This window comes from Megalops cyprinoides, chromosome 5 (assembly GCF_013368585.1).
Source record: "Megalops cyprinoides isolate fMegCyp1 chromosome 5, fMegCyp1.pri, whole genome shotgun sequence".
NCBI classification, from domain to species: domain Eukaryota; kingdom Metazoa; phylum Chordata; class Actinopteri; order Elopiformes; family Megalopidae; genus Megalops; species Megalops cyprinoides.
In genome coordinates, this window is record NC_050587.1 from 24,410,267 (window position 1) to 24,427,055 (window position 16,789).

The window sequence follows — 16,789 nt, forward strand, 5'->3', positions numbered from 1 at the left end:
CTCTCTGTGGGTGTGGGTATGTGAGCATGTTTCTGTCTGGGTGTGTGTGTGTTTGTTTGGAGAGAGCATGATTGCAGGTGTCACGGTGTGACCTTTCCCCCTGACAGCACAGTGCGCTCTGAGTTGCTGAGAGAGACAGACCCACACAAAGGTCAGATTCAGTCCGCGTGATTCATCTGTGGCATGCTGGGCCTATCTCCCTCACCAGCCGACAAGTGAATGCACAGGACAAACAGGAACTCACAAGCGGGACAGTAATATACTCTGTAAAATGTGCCCTTTTAGTTAAAAATGTGCTGGCGGTGCTGGCAGTTGAAATGACAGTGAATGCATTGCTTGTAAGGTCACTGGTACAACATGTGAGCACAAGCACTTGTCCTGTGAGCTGCTCGAGGTTTCACAGGCCCTAGCAGGTGGTCCCCACATGCATCCGACGCAAACGGCTGAGCAAACGCTGAAGCTTGCCTCTCCTGCCACAACAGATACGGGTTTTGGAGAGGGGAACCTTCACAGGAATGGGCCTTCCCACCCTCAGCCATTACAGAGCAGTGCGGTCCTTGTGCAGTTACCCCCCTCAGCCATTATTAACACTGCCAGTGGTGACATAATGGGGACAAGATGGAGTAGCCATCAGAAAATCAAGAATGGGCAAGAATAATAGGTATTTGTGCATGTTGTGGACCATGACAGTTTTTAAAATCCCTCCTCCTCTCCCCTCCACTCCCCAAAACATTCACCTATGCAGAGGAATATGCCAGCATACCAGTACTGCTGCACGCTGGCCAACTTCCGCATCGAGAAGAAGATAGGCCGGGGCCAGTTCAGTGAGGTGTACAGGGCCACGTACCTGCTGGAGGGCAAGCAGGTGGCTCTGAAGAAAGTCCAGGTAGGAGAGCAATCCACTCCTTAAACAGTGCAGGACACTACCCCTGCGGCGTCCTCTTTCCTTGCCTTGTTTATTTTCTGTTTTTAATGTGATAAATGCCTGATTTTGTGTATTTTAATGTCATTCAAGCATGAGCAAAGGCAGTCATATTGGTTGAATAATCATTCATTTTACAGAGCATTGTTGCTATGGTGAATGTCTCTGTCTAAAGATATGCATTTTGTCCGAGTAACATAAATTGACAGGTAGCATGAAACAATGGACAACAAGCTATCATGAACAGCATGCACCCATGCATTCATATGTATCTTTGATGGCCTGTAGGCAAATACCTGATTTGCTCAAGGGAAGCTAATTTGAGCTAATCCTCAAAGCCAGCACCTCCTTCATAAATTTTCACATACATTTCACATACATGAAATGCTTGTTGAGCACCCAAGAATTTTCATCACAAAATAAATGTATAAAAACGTTTTATTATTTATGTATGAATAAATAAGCATTAAATATACAACAGCAGCTGTGCAAATGGCAGCAAAAGTGGAAAAAATAAAACATACATTGCACAGTGTTTTATGATTACATGAATGTATGTATGTAAGTATGTAAATGATGCTTAAGTACCAGAATATGCATTTGGGCATGCAAGAGATGAAATCCTTTCAACATTTAACTTAAATGTTGCAGATATTTGAGATGATGGATGCCAAGGCCCGACAGGACTGTATTAAAGAGATTGACCTTCTGAAGGTAAGAGGACAGCACAGCAAATCATATGGCCGTGCAGACCAGAACAGACCATACGGACAAGAGTAAGCTGTGAGAGAGGGAGAGAGGGCAGAAGAGCAGAGGAAAAAACAGAAGGAGTAACGGAGGAAGAGAGAAAGTGGAAGAGATAGAAGCAGAGAGAGAGAGAGAGAGGGAAAAGGGAAAGAGAGGGAGAGGTGGAAGGGGAGGCCTGAGTTGACTTGTCACCCTGAGGCCCTCCAGCCTGGCTCTTAAATACCTAAGATCAATGGCACTGCATCTGTCGCCTGCCTCGCCTGCAGCCATCTCCTCCATGCCAGTAGTTTTACAGCAGCATAAATTATGCACGTGACATTTTAACTGCTTTTACAAGCCACATTTGAAGGAGGGTTGAGAGTAATTGTACAACTCTCAGGTAACATTCGTTTTTCTGTACGAGGAAGGAAATGTCTAACACTTGAAATTATTGCCTGTACAAAAATCACTCTGTTTCTAATTTCACACGGCGGCAACAAATCAGACCAAAGTTCAGAGATTTTTGTGGAAATTTTACGAAATCTTCACTGAGAGAAAACAGAGGCATCTCTTGCTATTGAGCAATGTGGCCCTACCATGGCCCGCCTGCGCTGTGGTAATTGTTTGAGCGAAGTCATGTGTGGAAAAATACTTCCTTCCTGTTTTGTTTCTGTGCTCTTGTGAAGTGTATCATAACCATCCTGGTCAGTGCAGTGCAGGTTTGTCAGTTGGACTGTGGGAGGTCTTTTTCCCGAGTGCACAGATACAGGCACACATGCTTGCACACGGATGCATGCATAATCACATATTTCCACACATGCACACGAATATGTGCACGCTTGGACCATGCATTCATTTCACACACACAGCCCCCTCCAACACATACACACATGCACACACACACGCACACACACACACACACACACATACATACACACACACACACACACACACACACACACGCACACACACCTGAGATCCCCAGGCCAGCACACAGGCCGCAGCAGTGTGCTAACTCCTTTGTCTCACGCTCTCTGTCCGCAGGGCTATGTGGGAGATTTATGGATGAGCCAGCAGACGCCTGGCTTAAATAATTATCTTTATGGCTGATGCGTGCTTGCACTTACATGTTCGACATCTCCAAGTGTATGCCGCACACGCTGCAGCAGCGTAAACTCATAATTTACTGGATTTCCAGCGGATTGTGAGTTGTAGAGAAGAAAGGGGCTTATGTCCCCCAGGACATCGGATGCGCTGCAGAATGGAAGAAAATGATGGTTTTAAGATGGTGATCCAGCTGTCATTATTTTGGAAAGCCAACCACTCATTCCGCTTAGTTTTGTGTGCCTGTTTGTGTGTGGTTCGGGAGTCTGGCTGTCAACATCAGCAGCTCCCCTCCCCCACCTCTCCCCAGCTGAATCTGACCCAGCAGATGATGTGGGGGCACTGATCGCCCAGGTGGCCGAGATGAGTGCACACCTGGCACAGTGTATTAGCAACCTCTGGGTTAGGCCAAACCTTTTCAGTACAAGCCCTAGTGGGCACAGTAAGGGTCTTGCGCCCATTTCCCGCCAGGGCAGCGGACAGGCCCCCTCCCCACCGCTTCAGTGGTGCAGGTTTTGCATTTACTTCTGGCTCCTATAGGGTTTATATCTCCATCTTGCGCCCGTGGCAGCCTCAAGCACTTTAATATGGAGAATCTCTCACTCTGTCACTGCTAGAAGGGTGCTCAGCTAGTGGAGCTGCACTTTCTGGGCTGTCTGTGCGCCATACAAATTCCTGTTGTTGTTTTTCACTTCTTTGGAATGTTGTAACTTTTTTTCAGTCCACGCTATTGGTGGGGTGGGGGGTGGGAGGTGGAGGGAGCTTGAAGAGGGTGTTGATTGAGGGAGAGAAGTCAACCATCAATTTGAGCTTTAGTAACTCAAGAAAATTAACCTGGCTTTTTAACAAAGATCCACATTTTTAAAAAGTCTTAACTCTTTGTGTGTTACCATGTTTTTTCCCAGATGATATGGCATGCCCAGTGGGGCGTCCTGGGTGGCCGTGATTTCATGACCCCCGTTAAACATGTCACAGTCTCCTTTTGCTGAATGTCACATGCACAAAGAAAGGACTACAGCAAGTGCTGTAGCCTTTGAGTGCTAAGAAACGCTAGAGCTACCTGGTCTGTCCTCACAGATCTGATTCCAGGGCACACAGAGAGCCCAGATTTCCCCCTTTTAGCGGCTCAGAGAGGCTCTGCTTTCCCTCATTCTCCTTAGCCCCTCTGTGTTTGTTTTGCAAACTGCGGTTGGCTTGCTGCTCCACATCAGGGCTTTAGTGGGAAGCACATGGACAGGAAGCGGAGTCAGAAGGAAGGCCAAGTCATATGGTGTGGGCCTCCTTGATGAAACACAGGATAGAATCCTTTTACTGAATTTACCCAGAATCCCCCCCCCCCCCCCCCCCCTCTGTGTGGGGCAGGATGAATCAGAAACCTACTGCAAAAAGGTCTGTAGATTCAAATCTATATGATAGAAAAACTTATAAGGCATTTTCCATCATATGTCATGCCCTCAAGACATTTTATATATCTGCTTTTGGAGGTCTGCCATGCTTAACGCTAAGTGTTTAGCACTGCTTTTTTGGTTGTGGTGCTGTGTTAAATAGCTGTATCAGCAACTCTGCAGTGGTTTTTTTTTTCTTGGCACATTGAGCATTGATGATAAGCCCTGTCTCTCAGCCCAAAGCTTCACATGCTCAATTGCATGTCAGAGATGGATATCTGGCTGACTTGTTTTTGTTTTATTTGCATCTTACAGCAGTTGAATCATCCGAACGTCATAAAGTACCTGGACTCCTTCATCGAGGACAATGAGCTGAACATCGTGCTGGAGCTGGCGGATGCTGGTGACCTCTCTCAGATGATCAAGGTCAGGTTCTGCCGGAAAAAACAGCTGCTTATCGGTGTTAAGTGGAGAGTGACCGTGGCGGGCACATCTCTGCATGGTGGTGCTGAGCACTGACTAGGACAGTGTGAGGATCATTACCCATGATGCCAGGTGTTACCCCCTTGTGGGGTGTAATGCAGCTGGGGTGAGGGAGTAGAGGGGGACCCTGTCTGTCAGACACATGGCAGAGAGTCATCAGAGCGAGGAGACACAGCTCTCCTTTCTTTCCTTCCTATTGCCTTTTCTCTTTCTCTTCTTCTCTTTCTCTCTTGTCTTCCCTTTCTTTCTTAGCTCTCTTCTTTTTTTCCTCCTCTTCCATCTTATTTCTCAGCATTGTTCAGATATTGCTTCAGCAGTCTGAGCAGTTGCATAGAAGCTTTGGGGTTGTTTCTCTTCTGTATAAAGTGTTTGTATATTAGTGTCTAATTTTGTGTTCTGAATAGGTAAAATTATGCATTGCTCAGTTGTGTTTTAGGGGCTTAAGGCAAAAGCTTTATTCATTAAAAGAAGTTGTAGGAGACAACAAAAAAAAACAACACAGACATTTGTTGTTTTGAGGAATTAAATATGTCTCACCAGTTAATTAACAGAATTAGTGCTAATTAGGTGCTGAGTCCATTGAAAAGTGTCTGGTCTCATTAGGCCACATCTTCTAATGGCCACTAATTGCTGTGTCTCAGAGCAGACAGGCGAGGGTTAAATGTTAATGTGAGGATGATGGAGTCTTTTGATGCGGGGCAGTGTTTTTCTAAAGCCGCCGATAGACTGCCATGATCCAGGATGGTAGTGTTGGGGGGGGGGGGGGGGTTTCTGCAGAGTCGTGTGACTCCCTTATTTGCTCCACAGTATTTTAAGAAGAAGAGACGGCTCATCCCTGAAAGGACAATATGGAAGTATTTTGTCCAGCTGTGCAGCGCCTTGGAACACATGCATTCCCGCAGAGTAATGCACAGAGGTAAACGTCCTCTTATTTCTCCATCTCACTGCCCCCCTCGTTCTCCTTGCTTTCTTTCTCTTCTCTTTCTTATCCTCTCCCTGATCTCTCTGTTCCTGTCTCTCCTCTCGTCTTACTTTCCTCCTTATTCCCTCCCCTACCCCCTCACTTCTCACTCCGTGTTCCCCTGACATGCTGTTCCTGTTTTTGTATGACTTCTAGTGTGTTAGGATCTTACTGGCTCTCTCTGGTACCCCTCTTGCATGCCACCTGTGTGGGTGTTATGTTCCCTGAGGATTTTTATGCATTTTCACATGCCCATTACACACAGGGCTGCTTACGAGGCAGTATCTAGCCTGCCCCCTGCAGGCAGGTGGTGGTATGTGCTGTCTGTTAAGTCAGAGTCATCTCGCGCGTAGTGCTCAGCAGCGAGGGGTCAGCCGGGGTCCCGCGCTGTGACAGGGTGTGAGCAAAGCTCTGAACCCCGCTCCCCTCTCCGTCTCCCTCTCCCTCGCAGACATAAAGCCCGCCAACGTCTTCATCACAGCCACAGGGGAGGTGAAGCTGGGAGACCTGGGGCTGGGACGCTTCTTCAGCTCCAAGACCACCGCTGCACATTCCCTGGGTAAGAGTCCCCACGCAAACACGCCCGCAACATTCACACGCTGCTGCTCATTTCCTCTACACACACACACACACACACACACCTTACACCTTACACACTCCCTCAACACTTATGCACCACCACCCATTTCCTTGGCAAGTCCCCATCACACTCCCTACAGACACCTGCACATAACCCCACGTACTCGTTCGCATGCCTGACTCACAGGGGTTATGCCACAAACATAGCAACATACTGCAATACAATGATACTTCCTGTTTGGCGTGAGAGTAAGAGTGGTGACTACCATTATCTGTACACATCCTCTGACTGCACTTGTGTGTGAGAACAGGTCTGGGACCGAGACAGTCTGATGCAATTTGTTTATTCACAGCCACACCTAAAACGCTAACAGCAGCCTCTTTCACCTTTCTTCTTTTCAACTTTTGAACTTTCGTGACATCACTGATTCGAGCGTTCATGCGCACGTGTGTGTGTGCGTGTGCCCGTGCTGATTTAATGCACCGGTGCATCATTTCTTTTTGATACCTGAATCCTCATTAGTGTGTAGAGGACAGTGGAGAGGACACTGAAGCCTAAACAAGATGGCAGCCATTATGGCTCAGGCAGCTTTTACTGAGCCTGCCCTGAGTCCGCTTTCATTTCCCTGGTGACGATTCTGATATCCTGCCCCTAAGGTTCCTGCCCCGTGTGTTTGAATATGAGGGTAATAGGGGTGCAGGCACACACTCTCCACCAGCCTCTCTTCCTCCATCTCCACTCTTCCTCCATCTTTTCATTCCTGAAGCTCCTGTCCACTGCAGCAGCCCAGAGTCCATTTGAGTGTCACTGCCCCCTGCTGGGGAAGGGGGGAGCAGGAATGGGGGAGGGTGGAGGTAATGTCAAGTAAAATACCCAGCACAAGCTCATGTTTATCAAAAGGTATATCACAAAAAGGGAAAAAAAACTTAATTGCCAGAACAAGGATGTGAGCTAAAATGAATGTAAGTTATTCACCTTTCAGAGTTAGCGAAAGTGAGGTGAACCTGTGTGTAAAGAGCGAAGGAGGAGATGTGGCTCATGCTGGACTTTAACAGCCTGTCAGGAAGGCTGCGTGACTCACTGCACACAAATACCATCAGATATGTTCATTACAGGCCAGAGAAAGCCAAGGCTGGGAGAGATGATAGAAATCAAAAGGATTTAAGGTTTATGAAAAGGAATTTATCAGTAATTCATGCCAGTATGCCAGTAATTCAAAGCAGTACCTCCTTAAATGTTACTGTAGCATATTACAGAATCATATGGCCCTAACGACCTCTTCTCCAAATGAACAGAGCACATTTTAGCATGCACATTTTGATGTAGCACGTTGTGGCATGTGTGCATTGAAGCAGATATTAATCTTCCATGAGGGCCAGCGCAGAAGTTTTGTAGCTTAAAAATGAATAGGAAACTGGATGTCATGTTACAGTACAGTTGAGCTTGGAAGCGGATGGACTTTTGCAAAAGGGCCTTAATTACGCACACTGATATTTTGCATCATTGCTGAAGTTTGACATTGTTACTGGAGTTCCTCTGCCCCTCAATATCCACTGACCCATAGGACAATCAGTAGAAATGCTGTTTGGGCAGGCAGACGCCCGCTGCGCTCTCGTCGTGTCGTCTGGCCCAAGCTGATTAGCTGATCCGTTCATCCGCAGCACTAATCTGGAGTGAGTTGATGGAGCATGCTCATCGCAGACCCATCTCTGAGCAGTCAGGCATTCCATAACAGTGGATTGAAGCATGGGCTCGTGGACTAGGGAAAGTCCCTGCGACCACATGGCTTTAAGTTCATATCCCAGATGCTTTACGTACGGGTAAACTTATCTACTATGCAAATGCACAACCGGAGAGGGCTGGCTGGCTGTGCACCACTAATGCCCTGCGCTCTCTCCTGTGATGGAGGAGAGCGGAGTAGTGGCTTCTAAATGAGCCCTCTGTGGTTTGTTTGGGTTTTTTTTGTTGTGGGATGGAGTGAGGGGCATCGTCTCTTTAGTCGTCTGCTCAGATGTTATCTGGCGGGCTCTGATGCGCACAGAGTTGTTTGTTTGTGTAGCATACGCTTACCCGTGACTCACTCCATATGAGTTTCTCAGATGCAGATTTCAGAGGCTCACGCGATAGTGACCACCAAAGCCGCCTGCCTTCTTTCCATATGCCTCGTATTCATCAGTTATAAGCCTGTACATTGTTCTCTCTCTCTCTCCTAACCTCTTGAATGATGTGCTTCTCCAACAGCGCTGAGCATGTTGGGTTGGTACAATACCTAAACGGGTTTGCAGTACCTCCACAGCTCATATATTTACATGCAATCAGTCTTACTACAGCTGAATATTCGCTGAGAAGTTCTGAGCTCAAGTGTAGCACAGTGCTGCTCTGGCCACAATTCCCCAGGAACAAAAACATAATCTTGTCTTACAAGTTGTAAATGTCAACATGCTAAACGGTTGCCCACACTAGGATTTTACCTAACGCAAGGGTGTGTGTTGTTGATGTTGACAGGGTAATCTTAACATTTCTGCCAAACCTCTCACCTAAACTTTTTGAAGGTTTGGCTAGTGTGTCTTTCCAGTGGTATTAAAGGATGACGGAGGGCTCAGACAGTCTCAATGGCTATTTTCAAAGCGCAGCCAAATGGCGAGTGCCAATGCATTTAGCACTCACTGTTTTGTCAGAAGTTTGGTGTGGGCATCCCTTGAAAGGATGTCTTTTTCAGACTTTGGGTGGTGTGAGTGTGTGGGACTAAGTGACGCAACCTCTGCTCAAGGCCAGAGAGCGTGAGCGCATTTGACGTGTTTTTTAAACGGGACATGGGCAGAGACACTGTGGCAGCTGAGGAACATATCCATGTGACTGCTTGTCTGCTGGCTTAGCCGATGACTGTATGTGGGGGGTTTTGAGGTGGGAGTGAACGCTATCATTGACTTTTTCTCCTTGTGTTTCAGTGGGAACGCCGTACTACATGTCTCCAGAGCGGATCCACGAAAACGGATACAACTTTAAATCGGACATCTGGTCCCTGGGCTGCCTTCTGTATGAGGTAAGCCCAGCCTGAGCCGCCTTGACTTGCCCTCTGCTAAAAGACACACAGGAGACCCCTGCCATTTGCGGTCTCCAGTATTCACGTCAGGTAGCACTCCCCGCTCCCGGGCCGGGGACCTCCACACCACCCCGCCCTTTCTTACATTTATTTTACATATTATACATTTACAGCATCCCTGCACAATATATACATATTAATTTCTGGTTCATTACACTTTGTAAGTGAATGGTTGGGTTGTGTTTAATACATGGAAGACAAAGGGGGGAATTTAGTCTGTCATGACACCTCACCCTGAAAGCTGAGTAACAAATTTAAGCAAATGCTACACTATTGTAGTGTTACATTATTACTTCTTTGTTTATTTCATTGGCTGTCCAGCTTACGATGATTTGTAAGAACTAAAAAAATGAATCTACTTAAATTCAAGTTTAAAGAAATGTGGCGTAATGTTTAGATTCAAATGATTCTGTTGAATCTGCATAAATTACTATTTGCTTTCCGCATAAGTAGAAATTTAACAAACAGATCCTTGCAAACTAAGTCCTGTATATTAACATGTAAAAAAAGCTAAATGACTGCCATTTGGTTCATCCTGCTCCATGTTGAGCTCAGTCAGAAAGGCCTTATTGAGTGTAGGGCTGCAGCACCAAAGGGGCCGGAATGGAAAGGTTTTGCGGGTCATTTGTGGTGATTGGTCGTTTATCCTAATGGTCTTCCATCTCCTGAAACTTTCTATTCCAACACTTGCAATCTTTTTCACTATCAAAATTACATTTCTTTTTTATATTTGTTACAATACCATATCACAGCTGTCCAGGGGAATGGAAGTGTATCATGTGTTAGATGAGAGAAATGAGAGCAAGAGGAAACCAGTGGTAGATGTGGTGTGAAGTTGAAATGCGGGACTACTGTTCTTTGGACAAAAAGGACTTCATAGAAGAGCAGAGGGAGCAAGGGAATTACCTATAATCTCTAAAAATAAAAGCCTACTCTTTTTCATCATCAGTGTTGTGATGTACGGATTCATCTTCAAAGCCACCAGCAGACTGTGCCCTCGCCCCTCCCACCTCCAAAATCCCGCTAATGACAGAGTGCAGAAGCAAGCAGGGCAGAACATGTGAATGAGTGTGTGTGCAAAAGAGGGGAGAGAGAAAGAGGGAGGATGTTTGAAAGGTAGAGTTTGTGAGAGAAATGTGTGTGTGTGTGTGTGTGTGTATGTGTGAGAGTGTGTGCATGTGCGAGGTCTTGTTTACACATGTATGCCCTGCCCTGCATTCCTCACCTGCCTGTTCACACAGCTCTGACGCGCAGCAGCCCAGCTCTTTCAGATTCCCAGTGTGTCTGAAACTGAATGACACTGTGCGTGAATAATGAGTGCACGCTTCACAGAGAACACACATTGGCCAATACACAGTGGCACGCTAACATACTGAGACCATGACACAGTGGCATACTGACACCATTACACAGTGGCATACTGACACCATTACACAGTGGCATGCTGACACCATTACACAGTGAAATATTTACATGCTGAGAGCATTAAACTGTAAAATACTGACACGCTGAGATCCTTACGCTGTAAAACACTGATACACAGATCACTGCACTGTAGAACACTGACCCCATCACAGTGTCAAACACTGACACCATGACACCATTACACTGTAAATACAGACACCGTTACACTGCTAAACACTGTGGGACCGAGGCCGTCAGGCAGTGAAACACCGTGCTGCTCTCCCAGGGAGCGTCTCATGTGTTACGGGTGGTGTGAAATAGAGATGCAGGTCATCATTGCCCCCTGCCCTCCCCTCCAGTGTGACAAGAGTGGGCGTGGAGGCCGGACGAACATCACGCCACATCACGGCAGCCACCTTGTGCCGTGTGTGATGCCTGGCATGTTAAACGCAGAAAGCAGAAAGGGAAATCACTCAAAGAACAGGCCACTGACTCCTGTCCGACTCTGTTGTCCCGCGCCGGGCTATTTTTTTAGCGCCGAGCAGCAAAGCCCTAACGCTGCTCTCTCAAAACCGCGACGCATTAACCCACGAGCCTTTCCCACACCACCTCCTGCTTTCCAGGAAGGAGGAAAAGGACTCTGTGCGCCGAGGATCTGATCAAAGCCGGGGATTAGTGGTCATGATGACTTCCTCTAGCACTGGGGGGCACGTATTAAGCATTCTGGGAGAAGTGGGTTATCGCACGGCAGATGAAACCACGGCTCGCGTGTGGCCGGTGTGGAGAGAGACGGGCAGCAGCTGCGGCTGTGAATTTCAGCGGTGCTCCGTATTTCATGGAGGCTCTTTAAATTTGAATGGAACCTCTGAACCGACACGCTCAAGACACGTCTGGAGAGGTATCGCCACGCCCAAAACGGTTTTTACTATCACAGAAATCTGGCAAACCTGTGAAAACAAAGAGTAATGTGATCAGCCCTCCTGTGGTCTGGAGTCATCCGTCATGCAGGGCAGAGACCCTTATCAACCGTCACAGAAAAGCTATTTCCTTTAAAATACACAAGTCCACATCTAAGAAATATTCTTTTGACAGTAACACCTTCTATGGTGCTAGGGAGCTACATAAGACCTTAGCACAATGAACTGCCTTCAGAAGTACTTGATCAGACACATTTTTGCCACTGAACATACATTGTTGTATGATATGCATGGCCACCATCCATGACATAAACAACATTATTGTGACATTCCAATTCGGTGTCATGGTAATTACACTTCTCACAGGGATTGTATTTCGTATTTCATAGTACTTCATTTTCATGTATGGAATATATTCTTATTCTTTGTGTATTTTTTGAATGTACTTTGTCCATTTTTAATGAGGATTTCATACATTTTGCATTGCTAATGGATATAATAATAATGAAAAAAACAAGGAGAGCAGTAACCGTAACATTGGTGTTGGTGATAATAATTGTAATACTCTGTTAATTAATATGTAATAACCAAACTCATACAAACATCAAAACCAGTATTAACAACAACAGCAACAAATAATAATGATAGTGATAATCACAACAGTAATATCATCTCTCCCTGCAGATGGCTGCCCTACAGAGTCCGTTCTATGGGGATAAGATGAACCTGCTGTCTTTGTGCCAGAAGATTGAGCAGTGTGACTACCCCCCGCTCCCGTCTGACCACTACTCTGAGAAGGTGAGAGTCCCAGAGCTGTCATCCACTGTAATGGACTGTAACAAACTGTAATGGACTGTAATGGATACCATGCTTAAATGTACTGCAGTGCACCATGGTGCACTGTAACTCACTGAAACGTCCAATAATGTAACGCTGTAATGCACTTTAGCTCATTGTAAGACACTGCAGTGCATTGTAATATACTTTCAGCCAAGAAAGGACTTAGCAAATTTTCTGTAAGGTCCTGCACACTGGGGCCAGTTCCTCATGGGAACAGGAGAGAGGTTATTCCTGCTTTACTCATGGAAGTGCTTTTAGGGGGTCCTGTTACGGAACCTTACATCTCTGAAAGTTGGTTTTCTTCCTCTGCCATCACTCATTGGAAGCGGTAAAGGATCTGCACTTGTAATCAGAAGGCTGCAGTTCTGATTGCCCGGTGGGCCAGTTCCACCACAACCTTCTACAAGTTACCCAGCCTGAATCACTTCATTCGATATCCAGCTGTACAAATGAGACATTATGTCAGATGTGACCAAAGGATAAGGTATTTAATAAGGTATTTACTGAATTTCAATAAAAACATCACTAAACAGAATTACAGCAGACGCTCGAGCTGAACTCCAGCAGGACCGTGGCATGCAATCCAGTCGGGTAATTCATATTGTGTCAAGTAGAGAAAAGGGAAGAAAGATGGATACCTAGAGCAGAAACAGAAAGGATGGAATGGAGAGTTAGAGGAGAAACACAGGAGGATAAAAAAAAGTCGGAGACAGAACGGAGGGGGTACAGAGAAGAGAGGAAGGGGTGGAAAGATGCGGAAGAGACAGCACAGAGAGATGAGGGTAAGAGGCTGAGGTGCGATCGCAGGGATGAGGGAGAGAGTGCCGTCTCCGAGTACGTAGGAGGATTTCAGAGAAGTCGCTGACAGACCTTTAAATGAGGCCAGTCAAAAAGGCTCGTACGTCAGAGTCTGCAGTGCTATCTGGTGCAGAGCTCCGCATATCCCTCCCAACAACTGCCTCTCTGTCTCTCGGCCCCGTGTTCATGCTGAACCTTGTGACAGCTCTGCGCTCTGCTCGCATTATAAAGGTCAGAATTCAAACAGCTTTTGTCACAGTTTAAGCTCCCCTGAAAAAGACAAGCGCTGAACTTACAGAGGAGTCAGGATATTTTTTATCACCGCTGATTGGCGTTACCGTTTTCTTTTCCTTTTCTAACAGTTTTCCTCATACATACAGCACCTCTTCAACAGACCCTTAGAAATGCCTCAAACATGAAAGAACTATGATTTATTTGATTGACAAACACCCTGGCTTTCATTTTTTATATTGTATTTATTGACATCTGCGTATTTGGTAAAGCCATTCCGGTTAAGTACTACAACAGCACCTCCGTTACTCAAGCCTGCAACGCCTGGATATGAACCATTGTGTCTTGCTTTGTATAATGCGCTGTATCAATGCCTCTGTCTTACCCCGTGTCCCTGCCCTGTTTCTGCAGCTCAGAGAGCTGGTGAGCATGTGCATTAACCCCGACCCGGATCAGCGGCCCGACATCGTCTTCGTGCTGCAGGTTGCTAAGCAGATGCAGCTGTGGACGGCCAGCACCTGAGCGCACCCGGGACGCCCGTGTTCCCGACTGGAGACCGCCTCGCGGACGCAGGCCATCCTGCGCTCTTACCTGGACCTGGTCCTTTAGGGTCTGGTTCTGTTTCTGATAGGGAAGTGCTTTGAAACACTCCGAGAACGTTTGAGAAGGGGGTGGAGTGCACCAGTTTTTGTTCATTTTCTTTTTTGAAAATCTTTTTTTTTTTTTTTAATCAGGGCCTATACAGTCCCCTTCAACAGTGCGGTGGTTATTTGCAAAAATGAAAAAATAAAATCTTGATACAAAGTGCTGTGATTGGTGGAAAGGAAGATGGGAGGTCAGGGCCTTGTCCCGATTTACAGAAGGACAGAACAGTCCGTTTGATTATGGCGACACAGAGACCTCTGCAGGTGGTGAGAGCTGTTGCATTCCAGATTGCTCTCTCCCTCGTTCCCTTTCTAGGGGCTGGTATTGATAGGGCTGGTCCGAACCATTGGGATGGAGTGATGCTCCTCTGTAGTCTGTCTGAAAAAAAACTAAGGTCTGTGCTCTTCAGCAGTATCAAACTGGCCTGTCTGCTGTCTCCATCCTTAATTTAAGTACGATCTGTGATACTTGCTGTTTCAGTAAGTCCCACTGAGGGCACGGCAGGTGACAACTAGAATGGGAAGCGGACACTAGGATGGCAACACTCTTTTGAACAGCCCGTTGGGCGAACTCCACCCACCACAATTAGACTCCACTCAGACGGGCTGCTACCGAGCAGCTTTGGCCGAGTACAATTTCACCATTTTGGAGGCGTTTTCATTGTATGTGTAACGGTGATTCACCCAAACCCAGTCACTACTGGTTTTCCGTTCTTGTGTTGTCCTTTTTTTCTATGTTATTTTCCCCCTTGATATGCATGCGATAAGAACTCAGTAAAAAGAATGTAACTCTGATGTGTCTTTTACATAGCGTTAGAACGATATACAAGTTAAGCACAAGATGACATATAATTCTGTAACCAGTTAACCTTGAAGACATGAATCAAGAGGCCATTTTTATTTTAGCACATTAATATCGCCTCACACAGTGGTTCTTCACTTCTTTCATGTATTGCGTGTATGAGACAGGGGCTCATTTTGATGCATTTGTAAACCATTGGCAAAAATGGTGCTGTTTTCCTATGTTAACCTGTCCTGTGTGGGCTTGATCGTGTGACCTGAAACTGAAGTGCCTCAGAGATAATGCCCTTGCCCTCCCTTGCATCTCTCTTGCCCTAGATATGCACACTCCATATAGTGATCACTTGCTGTGGGGAGAAGGGAGTGAGAGCAGTTTGGAATGCACCCGCAAACTCAAACCACGCGAAGGCCCCAGCAGAAGGGGCTGCTTTTACTATTTTCATACTAATTGTGCATTTTAATGACTGCATATTAAGTTTTCCTTTTTGCTATCATATTTTTAATGCTTAAGCGTTTTGTCAATGCTTTGTAACCATAGCACAGGAACTCCTATAAAATATAAAATATTGTAAAGGCTCACTGCTGGTTTTCCACCAAATTCAGTTGTCTGAAAGCTTCAGTGGACTTTTTGCATTTGGTGGTTTGGAGTCGCCTGCTGGAAGATGCCATGGCAACGGGTTTTGGCTTCCTTTGCTGATGTAATAACTGTGTGCTGTGTCGTTTCCATGTCATAAACTGTGATGACAGAAAAAAGACAAAAACGGCAAATGCCCTTCTGCACAAACCCAGACAGGAAATGTTCCGTTGGACTGTAAGGTTATGAGAAACTCCAGCGACACAATGTGTCACGAGACAGAGCAACCCGTGTGCCAGCCCTGCTCTGTGCTTTCTGATTGGACGACTATCGCTGTGTGACAACTGTCAATGAGAGACGCACGGCCCATCCGTCAGTGAGCAAGAAGGGGAGGTGATCAGGTCGCTGTGTGGGACTGGCCTGTCAACCCCTGAACTGTGCCTCCTCTCAACACCCTGTCCCCCTGCAAGGGACAGACTGACACTAGAGGGTGGTGTAACTCTCGGATTCCTCTCTTAGATGCGATCCTCACCAGGCCTTGGATTCAAACTGAGTGCAAGGGAACAGCAGGGGATCAGGTGGCTCAAGGAATTGTGGGATTCACACTTTTGGGACAGAATTACATTTTTTAATTTTGTTACTTGTAGAATTATTCTTTTTTTTTTAAGCAGGACACTATAAATGCAGACATAAATCTTATTCAGAAGTATCTTATTCATTTTAATTCAGAAGTTTGAGTGGAGAGGGGTAGACTGCAGGTTAATTAGTATTAAATCTTATGGCAGACCTCAATACCTCAACACACTGAACATGTAACATGGTTATAGTTTAAATTTCAGATCTCTTGCTTTCATATTTTCTGACTGGTATGTCATTTATGGAAACCATTACTGTTCATCATTTTGAAGACAAACGTTTGTTTTATGGTTTTGTGTTTTTTTTTTAATTGAGCTTTCTTTAGGGGATTTGAAATTTGGTGTCACTGTGATTTTAATCTTTTGGAATCATGTTGATGCATCTCTTTTCTGCATCTGTGTAGGTGAAATAAAATGAAAATGCTAAAAATTTCTGGATGGTATGACCAGCTGTTTATAAGGGCATTTTTTGTGTTATTATTCTGGAAGCAGTCATACAAAGATGGACTTGTAACTAACCAACCAGGTTACCTATGCAGCACAGTAACGACGGGAAAGCGAGGCTTCATGACAGGTGAAGAATGGGTGGAGTCATCGTATTAGCCATCAAAAGGTGCTTGGCCAAGACAAGGCCAGCAGTGATTTGAGTTTTTTCTTCTTCCTCAGATATAGAGTAAATAA

At 45.9% G+C, this 16,789-nt stretch overlaps 1 protein-coding gene across 4 annotated transcripts in view; it reads left to right on the forward strand.

The window, feature by feature from the left end:
* Window positions 1-16,259, forward strand: part of LOC118778545 (serine/threonine-protein kinase Nek6-like) — a 37,578-nt gene extending 21,319 nt beyond the window's left edge. For all 4 annotated transcript variants that reach the window (XM_036530131.1, XM_036530130.1, XM_036530133.1 and 1 more), the window contains 8 exons: window positions 746-886; window positions 1,574-1,636; window positions 4,453-4,563; window positions 5,428-5,536; window positions 6,033-6,140; window positions 9,110-9,204; window positions 12,270-12,383; window positions 13,866-16,259. In XM_036530131.1, coding sequence (XP_036386024.1) covers window positions 746-886; window positions 1,574-1,636; window positions 4,453-4,563; window positions 5,428-5,536; window positions 6,033-6,140; window positions 9,110-9,204; window positions 12,270-12,383; window positions 13,866-13,976 — 852 coding nt within the window. In that variant the 3' untranslated portion in view covers window positions 13,977-16,259. The remainder of the gene's footprint in view (window positions 1-745; window positions 887-1,573; window positions 1,637-4,452; window positions 4,564-5,427; window positions 5,537-6,032; window positions 6,141-9,109; window positions 9,205-12,269; window positions 12,384-13,865) is intronic.
* The last annotated feature ends 530 nt before the right edge of the window (window positions 16,260-16,789 follow it).